The sequence below is a fragment of the Myotis myotis genome, unplaced genomic scaffold, assembly GCF_014108235.1.
Source record: "Myotis myotis isolate mMyoMyo1 unplaced genomic scaffold, mMyoMyo1.p scaffold_m19_p_6, whole genome shotgun sequence".
NCBI lineage: Eukaryota > Metazoa > Chordata > Mammalia > Chiroptera > Vespertilionidae > Myotis > Myotis myotis.
Genome location: NW_023416368.1, coordinates 24,524,721 through 24,547,134, shown reverse-complemented (window position 1 = coordinate 24,547,134; position 22,414 = coordinate 24,524,721). Strand labels below are relative to the sequence as shown.

Sequence of the window (22,414 nt, the reverse complement as noted above, 5' to 3'; positions counted from 1 at the left end):
CAAGGAACCCCTCAGGGGTGCCAGAAGGAAAGCAAGGGAAAGGAAGTGGGGAGAGAGGAAAAGAAAGTTAAGAAGTCAATGCTAAGAGCCTCTGAATCCCATTTTGTGATTTAATTAATATATGCACGAGGTTAAAGAAAAAAAGAAGTACATTATACAAAAGTAAGTCTCCTTATATCCTTCACTTCCAGTCTCAAGTTCTCTTCCATGTACTTCTATACCTTGTCATCATACTCACTGCACTGTCCTGCACCTTGTTTTTATTTTTACCCATATAACAGCCACCTGCACATGTGGCAGTAATATAGAGCTTGCCTCTTAAAAGCCATGTTTTTATCTCCTAAAACACTGAGCTTCTACATAAGGCCTAATTTTCAAGGATTTTATAAAGTGTTTGAAACCCATTGTCCTACAAAACAGCAAGATTCTGTTATTTATTTATACACCCTTCTAGAAGGAGACAATGAGCCAACCAAAGTAAACTTGATTCATTTTGCATCCTCTGATTTGAGCTGGACTCTGCTATCTTTAAAAAAAAAATGATTCAATGTGAAGATGCAATAAGACTGACTAGTCAGAGCAAAACAGTGAGACAATATGCCACACAGGAAAATGTCCCAGGAAAATTCGTATCTTAGTTCCACCCACTCCCAGTGCTTTCATCTGGTCACCTGCTGACCTCAGTGCCACCACGCCTGCCCCTCAGTTCCACCGACTGTCCTCCCTCCAGCACCTCCACCTTATACCCACCCTCCCCCGCCCCCCCCCCCCCACACACACACACAGTAATTGATCCCACCATAACAGCCTTGGGCTAGTTACTGACCTCTTCAGTCTTCAGTTCTCTCATTCGTAAAATGGAAATAAATGGGGGGAAATGGAAATAAAAACAGTACCAACCTCATCAGGGTTATTGTATGGATTTAATAAAATAATCCACATAAGACGGATGGCACAGCGCCTGGCCCGTAATAAGCTCTTGAGAAATAACTATTTTATAGTATTATTATTTTATCCGTCTCATCACTGCTACTGCCACTAAGCAGATCATCTCTGCTCCATCCGGAGCCTGTGCTCACGGAGACTCAGCCTGGACCACTTACAAGCCAGGCAGTGCGTCCCACCAGCAACTACTCACTTTCCTCTCATGGGCTCGCTCCCTGCCTTTGCGCACATCTTGATTAACTCAGAGCTTAGACTGTTTGCATTGCACGCACATGCAATGAGAAAGCATTCCCTCTCTTGGAAGTTAGAACCAACAAAATAAATAGGTAAGGCATAAAATCAATTTTTCACACGTTTCTGGGAGCCCGAGGCCACATCTGCCCAGTGCCCCTCTGACTTTTCCAGATCCGGGAGGCTTTCTCTCTCTCCCCTTCCCGAGGTGAGGCTGGTCAAGCTCTCAGTCTCCCCGAAGCGAAGAGAAATGACAGCAGACATGACCTCACAGGGCTGACCGTGGCAAAATAAATATCCATGTGGAAAGGTCAGACTTGTAAATGGTGACTGGCTTGCTCGCAGCAGCTGAGAAGGCCGAGTGTGAGTGGCGAGCATTCTGCTTCTCACGTTCACGTCCGCTTGATGAAAAGTCACAGCGCAGAACAAGGCCTTGGCGCGGGCCCCTGTGCGGGACACAAACGGCTGAGCCACGCCACCTGTGCCTCTCAGTGCTGGGGACCCTTACGGAGAGATGGCCACAGTGCTTCTCAGGGGTGTCTCTCCCCCCTGCACCCCGAGTGCCGTGAGCTCCTGACTATCCCCCAAATACCTACAGGACATATTCCCAAGGGGTGAGGATCTCCTGTCTCCAGGGGATGTGAGCGGAACGGCTTTTCAATGAGAGGGGATCATCTCTGTTAACAAAAAGAACAAGAGCTTAGGGAAGGGGCAAAACCAAACTCCTGGACCTTGCATTTTATTTTTATTTTTATTTTTATTAGCTTCTGAGAGGAAGAGTGAAAGACAGAACCATCAATGATGAGAGAGAATCATTGATCAGCTGCCTCCTGCACATCCCACACTGGGGATCAGCCAGCAACCCGGGCATGTGCCCTGACCGGGCATCGAACCGCAACCTCCTGCTTCATAGGTCAACACTCAAACACTAAGTCACACCGGCTGGGCAGACCTCGCATTTTTAGGGTTTGCTATCCTTTACCCACAAATGATGTCTAACAAACATGGGCCATTTATTAGGCCCCAGGCGCGTTCCTAACACTTTGCATGCATCCTAAAATGTAATCCTCCCGCCAGCCCTCCGGGGCGCTGCCATTAGTTCCGGCTTACGAATGAGGGGGCTGAGGCGACTGACCTGTCCCAGGCTCCCTGGGAATAGATCTGATTCATGTCAGGGGCTCTGCGAGGCTCATCCGCACACACCTCCCTCTGGAGTCACCTTTCCAGATTTGCTTCCCTCTGGTGCCACATCCGCCTGCACACCCTCTCTCTCTCTCTCTCAGAATCCCACCCACCCTCCCTGAAGCCCAGCTAAAAGCGATCCCACCACCATCTAGCTAAAGCTTTTGTTAGCATGTTCTTCAAGTCGCTGGCCAGAGACCCCTCCCCGCCTCCCCTTCTCCTCTCCCTCCCTCTCAGTTGACTCTTGTGTTTCTCAGTTTCTCTTCTCGGTTTCTCTCATTCTCTGGCTTTTGTTTCCTCTTTGGTCTGCACGCCTCTGTTTGCTTCTCACTGTGAAGCTGTCTCTAGGTCTATCTTCTTCACTTTCCATCTTAAAGGTCTGGAGGGAGAGAGTAGGAGTGTGTGTGTGTGTGTGTGTGTGTGTGTGTGTGTGAGAGAGAGAGAGAGAGAGAGAGAGAGAGAGAGAGAGAGAGAGAGAGAGAGAGAGAAACATACCTTCTAACACCCTCCCCCAACATTCAGCTAGCCACTTATTGGCTGCCAGCATCAGCAAACAGCACTAAAAAAAGAATAAGGTCACCTTTGAAAGACCCTGAGAGAATGTGCGTGCGGTCAGATTGAGAAAGCACTTAACTATTCTGGGATATCAGGACACACTGCTCACCCAGCCTGCTGTGCCCCCCCCTCGCCGCCACCCCCCTCCACCCCACCCCATTGCTGATATCTCTGTCATGTGACTCCCCAGATGGATCCCTGCAGAGACCCATCCCGTCAGGGATCCCCACCCTTGTGGTGGGCTCTCTCAGACGCAGCCCCACCATGGTCGTCCGGCCTCAGCAGTTCCAGTTCCACCAGCCACCGGCGGTCCCCTCCTCACCCTTGATGGTGGTGGCGGAGATGGGACCCAAGCCGGCTCCCACGGGGGAGCCTGCCCTCACGTGCGTCAGCAGAGGCAGTGAGTCCAGGATCCACTCAACCGCCAGCTCCATCATCATGGAAGGCAAGGAAATCCCCATCAAGAGCGAGCCTCCACTCAAACCGCCCGCATCTGCCCCGCCATCCATCCTGGTGAAGCCAGAAAACTCCAGAAACAGCAGCGAAAAGGTAGGAGTGAGCTGACCTTGGGGCCATGACTCTTCGGCCCCCTAGCATGGCTCACTGTCCCAGCTCCTGAGATTTTAGTCTTAGTGGACGAGAAATCAAAATTACTGCCCCTGAAGGACCCCTACATGCAACCCCCTCTGCATCCTCACGTCCTCTCTGAATATTTCAAACACTTCTTTCAAGGCACAAGGTGGCTTGGGAAAAACATGGCTTTGGCATCAGAGAAATCTGGATTTGAACTCCAGCTCTGCTGCTTGCTAGCTGTGACTTTGGCCAAAACACTTCCCCTTTCTGAGACTTCTTTTTTTTTCTAATCTGTAGAATGGTGGCGGTAAGAATACTAGTAACAGCCTCATAGGATTGGGGTGGAGATTTAGTGAGTAAAGATGTATACAGTGCTTACTGAGGGCTTGATACACAATTGTTCATGGTATAGAACAGTGATGGCGAACCTTTTGAGCTCGGCGTGTCAGCATTTTGAAAAACCCTAACTTAACTCTGGTGCTGTGTCACATCTATATAGAAATTTTTTGATCTTTGCAACCATAGTAAAACAAAGACTTATATTTTTGATATTTATTTTATATACTTAAATGCCATTTAACAAAGAAAAATCAACCCAAAAAAATGAGTTCGCATGTCACCTCTGACACGCGTGTCATAGGTTCGCCATCACTGGGATAGAAGAAGATCACACTGAATTATGACAACTGGGCAGAGATCAAATATGTTCATTTCTACTTCAGGGCTTTTCCCACTAGAAGACATAGGAGATTTTGTTAACATCCTTGAAGCAGGAGGGATGGAGGATGGAGGAGGTGACATTAGGAAGTCAGGCAATGCTTATTATCTTTTAGTTTCTTGACCATCATAGCCTCACCGCCACCGCCCATTCCCCCTGACCTGGAAAGGCAGTGTGGTCCCCTTCTCTTCGTCACACACTACTGACTGCTAATGACCTGGCAGGCACTGTGCTAATTGCTTCACGTGTTCTCTCATTTCATCCTGACAACAACCCTCTGAAGTAGTAGTATTATCATTGTGGAGGCTTAAGGAGTTAGAGCACATTACCCAAAAGCACACAGCGGACGCACAAGTGTCTGGAGTGGAATCCGGATCTAATACAAAAACTGATGCTCCTGACGCTAAGCTCATAGGGAAAGGCATTTGGAAAAAGTCAGTGCTGACTGATGGAAATGTCAGGAGGTGGGGTGTGTTTTTTTCCTGAATTCTAGTTGTCAAGTAAGTCAAAACCTTCCAGGCCCCAGCTGCCCGTCCCCCCAAGCTGTTAGATACAGCCTTCAAACTGCAAGCGTCCAGTAAGTGCCCAGGCCTCTGCTAGATGTGATCAAGGTCTAGTGTGAAGAAACCTGGATTCTCAGTGGGGGACACTAGGATCGAATTTCCGGGAAAAAAAGAAATCATTCCTAAGCAGTACACAGAGCACTTTACTAAGCCCCGAGAGGGGGACCGACCAAAGCCGATATGTGTAGGCACCAGGCAGGTGGGTAACAGCCAGGGGAGGTGGAAGGAGGGAGAGGCGATGCCTGTGCAAACAGGGGACATACCTCCCTATGGAGAGAGACTGCTCTTCAGTTGTTGCCAAAATGGGGCTCCGGCCCAGCGTGCCGGATTTCTGATTTTTAAAGAGACATACAAACGACTGATTTTGATGTGTGATCTAACTTCCTACAGCTCTCAAACATGCTGCAGGCTAAATTCGGCCCATGTCCAGTTTGCAAACCTCTCTGAGGGCCTCTCAGCCTGTGGGGCTCTCCCGATGGCACCAGCAGGGGGGACTCAGGAAGGGGGCGCCTTGAGTTAGGCCTCCAGGGCGGGCGGAGAGAAGAGAGAGGGAAGGTGAACTGAGACTTTCCAGAACAGACCAGACCCTCTGGCCTCAGGCCCTTTCCCAGGCAGGCCTACCAGATTTCTTCTAGAGAATTCCTAATGGATCTTCAGTTCTCAATGGAACTCACTCGGCCTCTAGAAAGCCTTCCCTGCATACCCGCCCTCCAGCTTTAGTTTCATACTCGTCTGCATTGAGCATCTATACGTGCCCCATCCTGGCGCTTGCGGTTACAATTGTCTTTCTGTCGAGGACAACTGTGTTCACTCTTGGGTTCGCAGCTCCTCACAGAGTGTGGGATGCGTGGTAGACGCACGCAGTTCCTGAATGAACATGTACGTGAGGCCCTGAGGCAGGGCCAGAGCGGAGAAACAGCATGAAGCAGGTCCCAGGGATGCCTCCCCCCTCACCTGGGTCCCTATGTTCTTCTTTCTCTCACAGCAAGTCAAGACCGTGAGATTTCAGAATTACAGCCCTCCTCCCACCAAACACAGCACCTCCGGGAAGCCTGAACATCCCACCACCCCTAAGGGGTCCCAGCCTGAAGCCAACCCCTTGGGCCCAGAGATGACCATCCTATTCGCCCACCGCAGCGGCTGCCATTCCGGACAGCAGACAGACCCCCGGAGGAAGTCAGCTTTCAGCAAGACCGTGGCCCCAGTGTCTTCCGCCTCCGCCACACAGACCATGTTTCCCAGCAAATGAATCTTCGGGTGGCTTTTCCTAGATCCCAAAGAGGTGAATTGCATTTAAATACAGTCTGCCTCCACTGAGGGTGTCCTGCCATTCTTTGGGTGCTCGAGCCTGGGTCCTTGTTCCTGCCCATTTTATCTCTGGGAAAGGAGAGGTGGGGGCAGGGACTCCTGTCCTGGGCAGGAGGGGAGATGGGGCCTTCCAAAATCATGACCCTACACAGCAAGGCCCGCTGCTCAGACCAAAGAGTGGGAGACCATCCCGCCCGCCCCGTCCCCGGCCTGGAGTGTGTGCGCTCTTGCCCTGTGTTCTGCGTAGAATCGGTGTGGTGTCCCGAAAGGGGCTTCACCCTGGGGTGCGCAGTGGTGGGAGTGCTGGCATTGCTTTTTTGACCTCGCCACCCTGTTCGCCACAAGCTTCTGCCATCTTCTGAGTCCACTAGGAGCTGCTATATCTTTTCCCGCCACAGAGTCCCAATCCTGGGGCAGGGGGAGAATTTCTGGGGAGGGTGTGAGATAGATACCAAAGGCCTTGCTCCAAATGAGAAGGTCAGAGGGAAAGCTGACTACCTATCAAATGCTTATCCTGCTGCAAGTTGTTCAATCCATTTCCCACGTTGAGTCTTACACGAGAGAGGAGCGGGGAGCAGGCAGCTGTGGGTGTGGTGCTATGGGCCAGCCACCCGGCTGGAGGCTGACCTCCCCAGGAAAGCACAGCGAGCTTCCAAATAACTTGTAGGCGGAGGGGTTTGGGTTTCGGTAGATATTCTGTTTGCATTGCAACGTTCGTTAGTTTCTCTAATTCCTTCTCCTTCGGGGAAGATGAGCTGTTTCACCGGTTGAAGAATAAGGCATCTGTGTTTGTGGGAAAATGCCAGCCCAAGGTTTGTGTGGGGGCACTTCTTAGAGGAAAGCCACTGTCAAGGGGACTAGACCAGGGGTGGGGAACGTCCAGCCTACAGGCCGTATAAGGCCCACGAAATCATTTGATCTGGCCCTGCCAAGGCATTAGGGGTGAGTTAATTAAATGTTTGACCAAATACAGCAGGCTAATTTTTAAGTTAACAATTTTGTATGGCCCTCAGATGATGTTATAAATATCCAAATGTCCCTTGGCAGAAAAAAAGGTCCCCCACCCCTGAACTAAACAAAGGATGCCGGAGAGGAAAAGGAGGAGAAGGAGGGGAGGAAGATCCTGGAGCGAGAGACAGCAGGGAGGTGATGAAAAAGAGAAAGAGAGGATTGGGGGAAAGCATCAGGAAAGAATTTCAAAGAGGAGAAATTGGCCTTGGCATTCCTGACAGGTGGGGGAAGGAGGACGAATCTGCACAACTAGGTGACCCCACTAGGAAGGGACTGAAGTGAGCGGGACTCCCAGGCAGCCTTGTAAACAGTAGGAGGGCGTCCCCAAGACCTAAGGCAGAGCTGTCAGACCCCATCCATTCTCATGAAACTTCACTGCTGGGATTTCACATTCACTGCATGCCTAGCAATGCGGGCACTTTAATGCACAAATGCCATTTGCTGCTAATGCTGGGTGCCCTTAAAAAAAGGCAGGTTTGCTTACAACATTCCCCTTCTTGAAGAATTCCCAGTTCTTCAAGGTCCTGGTCTAAAAACACATACTTTACATACCCACCCACACACTTGACAAAGTGAATCATCCGCCACTTTTCCAGATCTTAATAAGACAAAAACAAAACCATCATCCTATCAAGGAACCATGCACAGAGGTCAGGCCTGGGTCAGACCCATGTCTACCCCACAGAATCAGCATCCCAATTCCATGCCTCACTGAATGACCCACATGAGGCAATGGGAGAAAGACACAAGGACAGGGAGACAGGGGATGATATGAGTTCCTACACCTCATCTTTATAAAAAAAAAATCACGCTGATAAGTTTAGCAATCTAGTCTACACCCAGAGTGGCAGGTATAGGACATGACCAGCCAACTCAGTAGCAATGGATCCAGATCATTTTTAACCATTGGGGCCAAGCAGGTTGTTTTGGATATAATTGAGATGCAATTCATGCTTCCCAAATGAAACAATATTCTTCCCATTGTCCACTCACTCTATAGGGTAACCTCTCTGAGAACTGTAAACAACTCCAAAGGCTGGCCATCCCCACTCCACCCACCCCCTTCGCCCAGGTCCAGCATCAAACCAAATCCCATCTCGGTGGAGTCTAATGGGGATTTGAAAGGGGCAGGAGGGTGTTATTTCCCAGTAAAAGTTTAACTCACTGGCGCCTCCAATCATTTATCCCATCAACACGTTTCAGACATTGCCTATGTGCCAGGCACCGCAGTGATTTCCAACAACCTTATGAGGCAGGTACAACTGTCCCCACTATAGAACCGAGGACCCCGAGGCTGGAGAGTACCCACAGGCAGCGGCAGAGCGAGACCGATAGCTGCCCACACCCCCGAGTTCAAGCTACCTCCCTTCACATCCCACTTGGGGCGATGCTGCGCGAACCCAGGATGCTGGCTTCAGCCTGCGGGGGGCGGCAGGGTGCTGTGGTTGCAGGTGTTGCACACAGACTGGGTGCAAGTCCGCATTTACCACTTCCTGGCCGTGTGATGCTGGGCAAGTCACTTAACCTCTCTGGGCCTTGCTTTCTTACATAGAGAGGATAGCCATGCAACTTCATTGGGCTGTTGAGGATTAACTGAGATGATACTAGAAAGTGACTTAAACCGTGCTGGCACAGAGCAAACACCTAACAAGTGTTAGATGTGCATGTTTTTAAGGCAGCAAGCCACTGAAATTTCAGGTGAGAAAGTCTGAAATAAGGGCGCGCCCAGGGCTGTGGAGTTAAAAGAGACCAGCGTGGCCTAGTCATGGGGGTACAGCACAATCTAAGCTGAGTCTTGGAGGACGAGGACGAGTCAGAGAAAGGGGTGGGAGGAAGGCTGTCCCAGGCAGGGCAGGAAGCATCTGGCGATTGAGTTTAAATGGAGCGATGCAGGCATGTTCTCTTATACCTAGAGAACCCACCCCTCTGTGGAACATCCCAGGGATCCTGGGCAGGACCCAGCACCTCGCCTCTGAGCCAAACATTTCCTCCCGTGACAGCTCTGTCCCCCCCGGCTACCCTCTAAGTCCCTAGCAAGGGGACCTGGCAGCTCTGTGCTAGGCAAGCTGCTGAGGGCAGGCTCTGAGGTCCGTACTTGAGGACACGGACTCCTTAAGGGGCATCCAGACCCTCACTTAGGGCTGGTCTCCTCCCTCCTCTGGTGGGGCCAACCACACCCCTCTGCCCGCCACCGGCCTCAGACAGGGCTTCTGGGGCCGGAAAAGCAATGCCCTACCTGTGACACAAGACGTGGCTCCCTGACTTCCAACGTCTCTTGAAAATTCAGATTCACACCGGGCCGCCCTCCTGAGCCGCAGCAACCCCGCGGCTGGGCCAGGCCCAAGGCTGCTTCAGCCAAATGGACGGGCCTGGCTGGCGTGGTCACGTGACCTGCACACGTTGGCGTGGTCACGTGACCTGGGCACGTTCCCCTAGACACCGTGTGCCGGGCTTCACCTCTCAGTCCTCGCAGACCCCTGACAGTCAGAGCTGGATCCTTAGAGATCCGCTGGTCCAGGGCACATGGCCTCGGGAGGGAGCGTCAAGGGCCGCACGTGGGCCCTAGAGAGTGCACTTCGGTCGTTTCGAGGTGGGACCCGGGCATCTGTGTTGTCAGCAGGCTCCCCAGTGATGCTTCTGCACGTAGAGAGTGAGAACCGAACCCGCCTTTCTGTGTTGTCCAGCAGAGCTGGCATTCAGCAGGAGTGCGGCCACACCGGCTGCTAACATTGAAAGGGGCCTGTCCTGATGGGTAAACCGTGGCTGATCTGAGCTCCCCTAGGCCTCGCCCACTCCTGCACCCTCGCCCCTCCTCCAAGCCCTCCCCATCACTCTACCTTCCAGCAGCGAAGGGATTAAGGCCAGCTGAAACGTAGGCAATGAAACCCTCCTTCGTTCTGATTGGCTAGTGCCTATCCACACGGGTTAAGTATCTTGTTGTAAAGACTAAGGCCCAGAGAGCCGCTCAGAGGCTGAGAAGCTGCTGTGGAACCCAGCACTCTTCCCCACCCGCACCCCTGCCACCGTCCAGCCCTTGACAGTCACCGTCAGGCCCCCAGCTCGCCAGTCTACGATTCTCAGCGGGTACTTTCACAGGCATAAGCAAAGTCCTTAGTTTCTCAGCTCCTCTGGCATCCGTTTGGCGGGCATAGGAGTCATTTGTTTCAGTTCAATGAGCAGGCATCCATCCTCATCGCCTCACCCGCCTCTGTCCACACAGGCCAGCCCCACAGCCTCCCGCCCCCCTTCCCAGGAAGAGAGCAGCTGTCAAAGCCCCACCAGGCTCTCCAGGTGGGAGCAAGTGCTTAGCAAGCTGGGCTGTCCCAGGCCAGCAGCTACTGCCACTGACGCGCCTCCTGTTTATGCCTTGAGAGTAAAGACCCCAGTTCTCCTTTGGCTGAGAGGAGGGAGTGTTTGCACTTGCAGCAGCCTCTCGGGGGACCAGGAAAGACAGGACTTGGGGAATGTGTTTGGCAGGCAGGACCAAACCAGAGGAGTTCATTCCAAAGAGCCTTGTAACAGGTTGGAGTCACTGAGCATCAATCTCGCCAGGGCGTTTTGCTTGAAATAGAACAATGTTAAATGATCAAGCCATCTGTTTGCCAGGTCATCGTGTTGTGTCCTAGACCAGAACAGAAACAAAATGTCCCAGGAAGCCCTTCTGCCTCCTGGCCTACATGTTGACAAATAGAATATAGCAGAGGTGGGATCAAGGTGATGGGGGTGGGGAGGCATGAAGGAGTATTACAAATTCACCCAGGCATCATCTATCCATTCATTCCACAGCCGGTATCCTTCACCCACGCTGGACCAGGCTCTGTGCAAGGCAGGGGGATACAGTGATTAACAGGATAGGTAAAATACACATGGCCCTCAAAGAGAGGGATTCTCATTACTTTTTTCTGGACTTGGGGATCCCTTTCTGCTCATCTCCCTTTTTAAATGAGTATATATATATATATATATATATATATATATATGTATATATTCATAAAACAAACAACCATACATCTACCACCTAGCTTTTAAAAAAATAATAATACCATTGAAGCCTGCTGTACCCCTCATCCTTTCCTCCCCTCCTCCCCACTTCGCTCCCAGCCACTGTCCTAAACTCCATGCCTATCATTCTCTTGTAAATTTCCCACATGTGTACTATATGGGATCCTCAGTGCAACTCAGTCAACACTAATCAAAGCAAATATTGCAATCTGAGGCCTTATATGCCCCACCTGAGTGTCCGGACGCCCATCTGGCTTCCATCACTGGGCATCTGAGCCTTTGATTCATTGCTGGGAGTTGAGATTTTGATACACAGGCATGTCTGCTTTTGAGAAGTTCTAGTGTAGAGGGATTTGTACAAGAACTCGCCCAAGCACAGCTGTTTTGGGAGATCTTGCTGCTCCGAATAGAGAAGGTGTGGGTTGGAGCTGTGCCCAAATGGCTTGAGTACAGGCCTCTCCAGGCAGCTTTCCTCAGGGCCTTGCCTGGCACCTCTGGGGAGCCGAATGCAGAAACCAGAGCTGCTCCTCAGAATCTGAAACTAGAACAGATCTTGCTGCTGCCGCTGCTGCTACTACTGACAAATTCTCCTAGGAGCCTTGTGAAGAATGCAGGGAAAATCGTTCTGTCCCCAGACTATAGATCAAAAAACGGAGACTCAGAATGTTCCAAGGCCTTGCTTAAAGTCACAGAGTAGTTTGAGATGGAAGGGAGACTTAAAAAAAAAAAAAAAATGTTTCTCTAACCCTTCATTCAGCAATAGTTGCCACTACTTACTGAGCACTTACTATGTGCCAAGCACTTCACATGCGTTATGCCATCAAATCCTACCCAACCCAATGAGGGGCGGGGGGGTTCTGCTGTTATCCCATTGTAGAGTTAGAATTAAGGCTCAGAGTTCAAGTGACCTGCCCAAGGCAACAAGGACTAGAACCCAGGACTCTACACCCAACTGTAATGTTATCTCCCCACATGCCTCTTGTTCCATGGCAACTATAAACACACAACAAGGTTGAGTTGGGAGAGGATGGACCAGCAGGCGTGTAATGCGGAGATCACAGGCATGAACATGGAGACGGGGATGGAGTGGGAGGTTTAACTCAGAGAGTCAAGTCCTCCAGAAAAGCTACAGGGTCTTGTCATCCAAGAAGAAGGGGTGGGAAGGAAGGTAACAGAGTATTCTATGCAGAGAAACCCAAAGAGCCAATCTACCCCTGCTGCAAGGGCAGCCAGACACAGCCGGGCAAATTGAAAAAGAACTGAGGCCTACAATGTGGTTCTGGATCATTGACATCAAAATGCGATGATCATTGTGCATTCCCTAGGCCTCTCCCTCTTCATGAGTTCATTTCTGGTTTTGCCTGTCCTCACTGGAAATGATACAGAGCAGAATGGAATATGATTTCCAAAATGACCCCCACTTTCATCTTCTCTGTGGGAACAAGAGGGCTCAAGAGCTGACATTGTCCACTTTCATCTTCTCTATGGGAACAAGGGCTCAAGAGCTGACATTGTCCAGTGTTCCATGCTGGTATTTATCCAAAGTTCAAAGGCAATTGCTTTTGGGGGTCAGCACATACACACAGATTAAAGCTAATTATGCAAATAAGGTCACTACTAGATGGATAGGAGTGGCAGCCTGGTAAGGACTAAAAGGATGCCAGCCAAGACCCAGGGACAATGGCAAAAGGCATTTGCAAAGGCCATTTTGTGTATCTTCAGCTAATGCTGTTGGCGTAAGTGCTAGCATAACCCACTGACTTGGTGAAGGCCATTTGCAATGTCAGAGTTTGACTGCTATAGAGTGTGTCCTGGAGACCAGAGCCATCCTCATGTTGTTCTCATGAAAATGGCGACTCCCTGGGCCATCAAGAGGATAGTGAGAGCCATTTCCATTCAGGAGACCCTCACGTTAAGCAAAAGCAAGCTTGAATCAAAATGTAAGGAGACAGTGAAAATGCCTGGAGGACCAAAGAGGAAGTCAAATAAATATCAACTTCAAAGAGCTATACCCAGATTCCTGCCCCCCCTCCTCCCCCCCCCCCCCCCCCCCAGTTCCTTGGGGAGAGAAGTTTCCATAGCTGTCTGGGAGAGCCAGAGATTGCACTGTATGAACAGGACATGTCAGTCACAGCTCAAGAGCGCTGGCAGCAGCCTTCAGGACAAGGAGCAGAGCCATCAGTCAGAGGGGCCATACTTTTGGAAGAGAAGGCTAATTTTAGATATCAGAACCAGAGTTCCAAAAACTGCATTTGCACATTCTATTTAGGAGCGCAATTCTTTTATGAGCTCAAGTTGTTTTTAGATATTGGCAAATTTGAGAGCTTAGACCTCCATCATGGAAACCTCCAACAGAGGACCAGATTTTAAAGCATCAGTTAATAAGGATTTGGGGCGGGGGGGTGGGGGGGGAGTAGCTATACCATGAGAAGGTAGCTCAATTCCCAACACACTGGAACTTTACAAGATAGGGAGAAGCAATCTATATATATACTAGTAAAAGCCTAAGCAACCGAACAACCGGTTGACCGGTTGCTATGACACACACTGATCACCAGGGGACAGACGCTCAATGTAGGACTTGCTCCCTGGTGGTCAGTGCACTCCCACAGCCGGACAACCTCCTGTGGCCCCCTCCCCCTGGCCAGCTGGCCCCAATGGCTCTGATCAGAACTGGGTGAGATGGCCCCGATTGGCCCCAATCACCAGCCAGGCCAAGGAACCCCACCCATGTACAAATTCGTGTGCCAGGCCTCTAATATAACTAGAGGCCTGGTGCACACATGCACCATAGGATCCCTCAGCATGGCCTGTAGGGATCGGCCGAAACCGGCAGTCCAACATCCCCTGAGGGATGTAGTAGTGTGCGAAGTGGCAGGCGGCTGGGGAGGATCCCGAGCCTGGGGCAGGCACCACGCTGCTCCCACTCATCCCAGCCCTGCTGTGCCTGCCGCCACCACTCAGTAGGCTTGCTGCCGCTCCGCTGCAGGCACTGCCACAGCTACGCTCATAAGCTGTGAGCCCGGCCTCTGACACCCATGGGTCAGCTGACTGGCACTCCTGCTATGGGAGCACACTGACCACCAGGGGGCAGCTCCTGTGTTGAGCATCTGTCCCCTGGTGGTCAGTGCGCATCATAGCAACTGGTCAACCAGTCGACCGGTCGCTTAGGCTTTTATATATACAGTGGGGCCTTGACTTATGAGTTTAATTCGTTCCGAGACCGAGCTAATTAAGGAGCTCGTTAAGGAGCTTGTTAACTCAAATTACTCTATCAACTCAATGCAAAAAATAAGCCGAGAGACAGCTGATATCTCAAAAAACTCGTTAGTCAGGACACTCGTAAGTCAAGGCCCCACTGTACAGACTAGAGACCCAATGCACAAAATTTGTGCATGGGGCTCGACCCTCGCAGCCCCAGCTTTGTCTGGAAGGATGTCCAGAAGGTAGTTTGGCTGTCCAGTCTAATTAGCATATTATGCTTTCATTATTATAGTTAACTAAGAGACTGGGTTTTGGAACCAAATCATTTGGGGGTTTTGTCCCAGCTTTGTCACTAGTTATGTTTCCTTTGGCAAATGACTAAAGAAACTTGGAAAAGTTACAATACCTCCCTGAATCTGTTTTGTGTAACATGGGGATTAGAATCTCCACCTCATCGGGTTCTCGGGAGGGTTAAAGGAGATCATGTGTGTACAGACCTGATCATGGCATTGGGTACATTGAAGTGTCCGATGAATGGTATCTACTACCAATAAATGGATATGGAGGCACAATTCAAAAATAGAGCTAGGGCTGTACCCTGCAGGCAGAAGTGAGAGAGGGGAGCAACGAGGAGGTTTCCGTTGCCAGGAGAGCTTCATTGAGGAGAAGAGGGGTTCTGAAAGATGGTCGGAGGCATGGAGAAATGTTATGTGGGGTTCTGGAACCACATGTCCCTGAGTTCAAATCCTGGCCCCACCACTTATTGGCTGTGTGACTTGGGAGCAAGTTAATTAACCTCTCTGAGACTTTCTTTCCTCATCTGCAGAGTGGAAACAATGATCGGCACTTCACAGGGGTTGGGAAGAGGAAGGGAGATAGGTAGGCCAGGTGCCCGTGAACAAAAGGGGCCCTAGAAGTGGTGGCTGTTGGAGGAAGAGTGTGACAAAGGCTTGAAAGCAGGCGAGCAAGAGAAATGCTAACTCCAGGGACAGAATGTCAAGAGCTACCATTCATTAGAGTGTGCTAAGTGCCAAGTAGAGGGCAGTTAGAGGCTGGTCAAGAGCACTGTGAGTCAGGTGACTGAATTCTTCCCTGTGTCACCAGGGCAAGTCACATAAGCTCCCCAAGCTTTAGTTCCCTCGCTTGTAAAATTCAGGTACTAACTGTGCTTTCCCTGAGTGCTGGGTAGGGGTCGAATGAGATAATGTGCATGAGGTCATTAGCACAGTGCCCAGCACATAGAAAACACTCTGTACCCCCAGTTATCATTATTATTTACATGGACATTTCCTCCTTTGATCCTCACAACACCCCCACGAGTGAAGTGTCATCGCCCCCTATTTATAGATCAAGCAGCTGGGGCTCCGAGACCAAATCGCCTGCCTGAGGCCACAGCGAGGAAGCAGTGGGGCAGTTCTGAAATCGCAGCTTCCTCACGCTCCTCGACTTTCAGATAAGCTGGTACCAGGGTTGCGGCAACATGACAACTATTTTTAAATGTGTCTTATGCCAAAACCCTCGTGTGTCTTTTCTCTTCTGGCTGTCCCTACCGTGACCTCGCCCCCTCATCTGTTGAAGATGGAAAGTTTAGGGTTGTCTGCGACCCTGGAAGCCACCATGAGCCCATGGGCGCTGCCCCTCTTGGGGACTTACAGCTTCTCAAGATTGACTGGGTTTATGAAACATCCATTCTGACTTGCAGACAGGCTTCCAGCTGGCTGATGAGTTCAATAACAACCCTCCTCCTTGGTGCCAATTAATGGAAATCCAATGTCCCTGGCACGCTTTGTAATTCAGAAAGGGCACGTGCTGATTCCTCAGACCCCTGCTGGACATGTCACTATAACCAAGAGGGTCCAGGCCCACATGCTACCTCTCACTCCATCTCCATTTAAAGTCACAGACTCTTCTTCCGGCATAGAAATCAATGTCACCTCATTCATTTTCATTACACAAATATTGACCATCCACTGTGCACCAGGTTTTGTTCCATACAGTTGGGGTACCGCAGTGAACAATGCAAGTAAGGTCCCTGCCTTCATGAAGGAGGGTGAATGATAAGCAAACACATAGAATTATTTCTATGTGACATGTTATCAAGGAAACCAGACAATGGGACAGAGAATGGCTGAGGAGTATGAACTATTAGGTAGGGTGGCCAGGAAAGGTTTCTCCAAAGAGGTGACATTTGAGCTGAGATTTGAAAGCTAAGAAGGAACTAGCTTTCAAAGTGTGGTGAGGCAAACAGGACTGAGCTCAATGTGTCGAGGAAATTCATTCATTAATCAGACATTTTTTATCATACAATAAATATGTGTTGAATGACCAAGTGGACGATGGATGAATCCCCTTTTTCCTGCCAGAAGGGCCTTCATAAGGAGGATGAACTGGGGGTGACGGCACAGCATTTTCTCCAGCCCTTCCCCAGCTGTGAAACAAGGGGCCGGGCTCAGGCACTGGCATCGGGGCTGCAGGAGCTTAAGAACTTGCCTTCTTCTGAAGGAATTGGCCCTCCTGGCACTTTAAAACAATGACTGCACAGCCAGTCAAAAGTAATTTGTCTTTTTTTTTTTCTAAGCAGTCAAAATGGTTGTTTGGAATTGTGTAGACAAGACATGAAATGTCATCTCATTTGTTATTATTAGGATATATTTATTGAATTTCCATGCCCATTATTCATTGGACTTATTAGTTATTGTCTCTCTCCCTGTCCCTCCCTCCCTCCTTCTTGTCTTCCTCCTCCTTCTCTCCCTGTCTTTCTCTCTGGCCCAGCAGTTAAGATCCCAGGCTATAGAATTGGAACACTTCAGTTGTACTTCAAGTGTGACTTGCTGTGTGACTATAGGAAAGTCACCTCACCTCTCTGAGTCTCAATTTTTTTCATCTATAAATTGGGATTAAAAAATAAAGTCCATCCCACAACAACTACATAAATAAATACTGTACTGAACTATCATTATCCTCACGTTTAGGTTAGAATGTAATATTTTAAGAACTCAATTCAGGAAACTGAGACTCAGATTTTTAAGACAAAAGAAATTAGCAATGAGTGTGGCGATGCGTCAGTTGGATGATCTGTATCTTGAAGGGTTTCCCATTGAGATAATCAAGAAGCAGGATCACAATAAATAGCCTTCAAGATGTCTCTTCATTTATAATAATACTTGTGAGCCAGCGATCATAGACCCCTGCTATGGGCCACACACTGTTCTATTGCTTTACTTACATTGGCTGATTAAAAAAATCTCACCACACACACACAAAAAAAATCTCACCACAACCATACATAGTAAACATTGTTACTATCCCCAGATTACCGATAGGGAAGCTAAGACCTAGAGCGATTAAATAATTTCCTCAGGGTCACACGGCTAGGCATTAGACTTTGGAAATAAAACCGGGTAACCTGGCTCGAGTCTGCACTGCTAACCTCTTGCCACCTCATTCAAGCTGGGAGCAAGCTTTCTTGCTGAATCAGAGTTTTCTACGCCAAGTAGACTTGTCCTCTGCGTGCTCAATAAACAAAGAATTATTGCCTGCCTAATCCTAAAACCCCACTTATAGACACAGCACTAACAAGGGCAGCCTCCCAGCCCTGCGCAATGCCCGTGGTAGGTGAATTCCGCCTCCCCATTGATGGGCTTTTCAGTGCCTATTAAAATGTCAGTCGATCTTGGAGTTGAAGTTCTTTCTACATCATTTAGCACAACCTGGAAGGTCAAATCAATGTGCGGCCAGCCTTCCCTTGGCAGTTATTTCCTTATTACTTCCCTGCCCCTGCACTCGCTCAGAATTGCTACATCACAATAAATGTAGTTAAAAGAGCGGACCAACCACCACCCCTCGCCAGGGATCCAGGTGCAGTGATCTCGAATAGCTTTGCCTTCGGGGGCTCAGAGGGGCAGTATCCCGGCTGCGGATGCCACGCCTGATCCGCAGATCAAAGCGGCCGTCCCTGGGCCCCTGCGATCTTAACAGGCTGAGCGCGGCACCCGCTTAGGCACAGGGGCGAGAAGCAGGCTACGTCTAACACAGCGCCTTCGCCTGTAAGGACTGAAGGGCGCGAATAGCAGGATGAAACTCCTGCCTGCATTTGGTGGTGCACGGGGAGGACAGCATAGCTCCAGGTCCGTGTGACTTCTTGACGTGGGGGGGGGGGGGGGGGGGGGGACATTGAGTGGGGCAGGCGGCAGATGAGTCACATTTGCAGGCTCTGAGAGCTCAGTTTTGAGCCCGGATGTCGGCTGCCTACTTGAAAGCTCGGGCCCCTTCAGTGCGCCCTGTTTCTAGAGCCACGGATCACAATTCTGCTGTGGGGGAGTGGGAGTTTGGGTAAGACTCCCCAAAATTGGCGGTTCCCATAAACTTGGTCAGTAAGATCTGACTGTCCCTCGCCACTCCACCAAGAATGAGGCTGTGATCGTCATTACAGTTTCCCCAGAGCGAAAACTGGCCTGTTAGATCAGCAGGAGCCCGTGGCGAGAAGAGAGATCAGGCTTCAGATGAAAGAAATTGGGCAGAAGATGGAAAACTCCCTCTCCCTCTCGTTTTCTATTTTGCTGGGTTTTCATGGGAACTCCCTTGCAGCCAAACTCTGAGGCTGGGTCTTTTAGAAGGCAAGTCTTTCTGTTATTGGACCAATTTCCCATCATCCTTTTGGCTTGCTCCTGTCCCCTTCAGCGTGGTCAGCTGGGACTTGATCTGCACTGAGAAGGGTGGAGAGCCCAGCACTGGCAGGCAAGTCACAGGGAGCAGCCGACTCCTGTGATGCGCATTCAAAGCGCCTGCCCTGACCCGGACAGGTGCCGCCAGGTGTTGGCTGCGCTTCCTTTGACCATTCTCAGCCTCAGGAGGAGAAAAGGGGCCAAGGGCTGGGCAGGAGGGGCGGACATTGGTCACACATGTGGGTTGCTAGAGATGCAGGTTGAGCTTGGTCATCAGAATAGAATATTTGAGGCCTCAGAGAAATCCTGGTGGCTTTGGGATTTTAATTTTTCATTTTTGAAAGAATTTCAGACTTACAAAAATGTTGCTACAATAGTGCAAAGGAGTCCTGTATACCCTTCGGCGGGATTCCCTAGAGATGAACATTTTACTGTTTTGCTTCTGTCTCTCAGCTAGACTTATAAGAATTTTAAAGGACTATGTCTTCCCAGGATGCATGTGCACACAAGAGATTCTGAAATCTTTTTCCCCTTCACAGACCCTGCCTTGGTAATCTTCCCGGGAGGAGCTAGCAACAACGGGGACACTGACGAGAACCAATGATCTGATTGGATGGAAACTGCTCAATGGAGAGTTTGTGGACCATGTGATAGATATTGCTTGGACTTCGGGGATGGTACAGGAGTACCAACAGGCTGGCCTCCAAGACAGAGGGTAATCGTGGGCCAGGGTAGAGAAAAGCAAGCAGGTCGTGTGCTATCTCAGGTTACACCAGACTCCCATCCCTCCTGTTACTTCGTTCTGTTGTCAAAGCCAAACTTGATCTTGCCGGTTTCTCACCTCAGCACCGACCTGACAAATGAAATGCCCTCAGCTCTGTGGCTGGCCGGTCTCAGCTCGGATTTAGAGCAGCGCAGGGGGGACATAATGTCCTGCTTGCGGGTGTTCGGGCTGGAGAGGCCGATGCTTCTACAGTGTTCCCGTCCTTCACCCCTCAACTCCCGCCCGAGTTCCTGCATCCCTCTGCCACGTCCCCATCCTTTCCATTCCAGTTCCATCCTGTCTCCCCCCGCCCCCGACACTGAACATCCTGACCAAGGAAACAGGACTCGGCACTTAAAGAATCTCAGGCAAGAAAAAGCCATGATGTTGTGAGAGAGACGCCACAGACTGCAATGCTCACAGAGAGGCTATTTCAAGTCTAAAGATATAAAAATGCATTCTTTGGGGTTCAGAAGTAAGTCACCTTAAAGGACAAGTCATTAGAAGATAGTCCACCCCTGGTTTTAAATAGTTGTCATTTTAGCCCTGGCCAGTGTTGTTCAGTGGTTATAGTGTCGCACCAGGGTTGTGGGTTTGATTCCTGGTCAAGGGCACGTACCTGGGTTGCAGGTTTGATTCCCAGCCTCGGTCGAGGCTCATGGGGGAGGCAACCAATGGATGTGTCTCTCTCACATTAGTGTTTCTCTCTCTCTATCTATCCCTCTCTCTCTCTTTCTCCCCCCCCCCCACTTTCCTCCCCCCTTCCACTCTCTCTAAAAATCAATGGGGAAAATATCCTCATGTGAGGATTAACAAAAAAACAAAAAAAAATGTAATTTTAAATTATCCGTGCTAACACAGATAAATGCAACTCACAAATACCCCGGGACTCTCTGAGCCATACACTTTCATCTTCTCCCTTAAGACTTCAATAGGAATTTTATTTTTAAAAGCACGTGCTTTGGTTACCAAAGACCATGACAGGAAGGCAGCATCATTTGGATATGTTGGCTGTTTTAAAGTTCAGCATCATAACCCGGCACCGACGCATCCTGTCTTCCACCCAGGCCTGCTCGCAAGCAGCAGCAAACAGCAGCCCAGCCGTGAGAGAGGAAGGATTGCATTTTGTGGTCACAGAAATGTTTTCTTCCACGTGAAGCTGACACCCATTCCCCTCACGGGATGAGTAACTTAACCACACCCTTCTCTCGGTTAACCTTAGGGGCAACAAGAAGCCCCAAACGATTGGCTTTATCTGCCAGGCGGTGAGTGAGAAAGCGGGCGGTATAACGAGGCCGCAGACAGGGTGACTCAGTGATGACATCTCACATGTGGTCAATGATGGTGCTGCCAACTGTCAGTCAACCCTTCCCTCTGACCCACTGGGACTAAAGCGCTAGTTCCATTTCCTCCAGGATGAATTCGGGTTTTCTAGGCTCAGCAGCAATAAGTACAGAAATGCTGCCTTCAGATTCTTCCGCGAGGCGTTGCAGCCTACCTAGAAACAGGTTGCCACGACTTCATTCTCCAGGGTAAAGCCAGAACGTCAGTGTTGCAAGGAATTTTGCTTTTATGGATGATGTACGGAAAGGTTAAGTAAAGGTTATGCCCGCACATAAGCAAGTTCTATAACCCGGGGGAGACAGCGTCACTTCTAATCCCCAGAAGCCTTTAGCCCACCCTGGCTAGTGCAGCCTTGTCTCCCAGGCCTTGGTGCAGGCTGTCTTCTCACAGTGACTTCTCCCTCTGCGGTTTAGAGCAACTGGAAACCACCACTCTCCCTCTCACATTGGCTGGGTGTTAAGTCTCTGGGAACTTTCTAGAGTTTAGGATGGAAAGTTCCCCTTGCACCTGCATCATCAATCAACCAAATATTTTTTAAAAAACACAAAATGAAGACTCTGATTTCTTCCCAGCCAGACCCAGAAGCTTAAGAGAAAAGCTCCCCTGTATCCTAACATTTTCACCTCCAGACTGTCAGTTCCAGGACTATAGATTCCCCGGAGTCAGGAGTCAAAAGGTGGGGGAGGTGCTGGGGCGGCAGGCAAGGGTGCATTATCATGATTGGAAGGAGGGCAGCCCATGCCCTGGCCGGTGTGGCTCGGTCGGTTGGTCAGGACACATGCCCAGGTTTCCAGTTCAATCGCTGGTCAGAGTGTGCGTGGAAGGCAGCTGATCAATGTTACTCCCTCACATGGATGTTTCTCACTTTCTCCCCTTCTCCCTTCCATTCTTTCTAAAATCAATAAAAACATATTTAATAACTAGAATGAGGTCCCCCAGAATAGTGTGCTAACCATGAAGTCTGAGTTTCACCTTTTGGAATTGTTGCTTCTTACTACTATGCATTGGGTCAGTGGGGAGAAGGTGTTTAGGGGGGAAAAGAAAAGGGATAAAAATTCGCTCCTCCATGGAAATATAAGCAGAAAAGCTCTAGACTTTGTGTCTCTGCTTCCTTTTTTAAGTACAATGTTTTTAATAGACCAAAAGAGAATCTTTGTGAGGAAATATGTGTGCGAATAATGTTTATAAAAAGAATATGTAATAATATGTTAGTGACTGTGGACTGTTGTGTAAATAAGCCTTAGATATATAAAATATATAAACATATAAGATCATTCTGTAGGGTAGTGGACACTTAAGGCCTTCCCACGTGTCATCTCTTCGTCCTAAATAGAGTCGCAGGCTGGCAGCT

At 49.8% G+C, this 22,414-nt stretch overlaps 1 protein-coding gene across 18 annotated transcripts in view; it reads left to right on the top strand.

Moving 5' to 3' along the window:
- SH3RF2 (SH3 domain containing ring finger 2) overlaps positions 1–22,414 on the top strand; it is a 124,266-nt gene that overhangs the window by 87,642 nt on the left and 14,210 nt on the right. For 12 of the 18 annotated variants that reach the window (XR_004968077.1, XR_004968085.1, XR_004968083.1 and 9 more), the window contains exons 8-9: positions 3,104–3,462; positions 5,753–6,049. Coding sequence is in view for 7 of the 18 variants with exons in the window: in XM_036312041.1 (XP_036167934.1) it covers positions 3,104–3,462; positions 5,753–6,016 (623 nt within the window). In the remaining 11 variants the exon portion in view is untranslated. Of the gene's footprint in view, positions 1–3,103; positions 3,463–5,752; positions 6,086–19,495; positions 20,385–22,414 lie in introns of those variants that run through there. The other 6 variants (XM_036312044.1, XM_036312045.1, XM_036312043.1 and 3 more) reach the window with 2 other exon arrangements.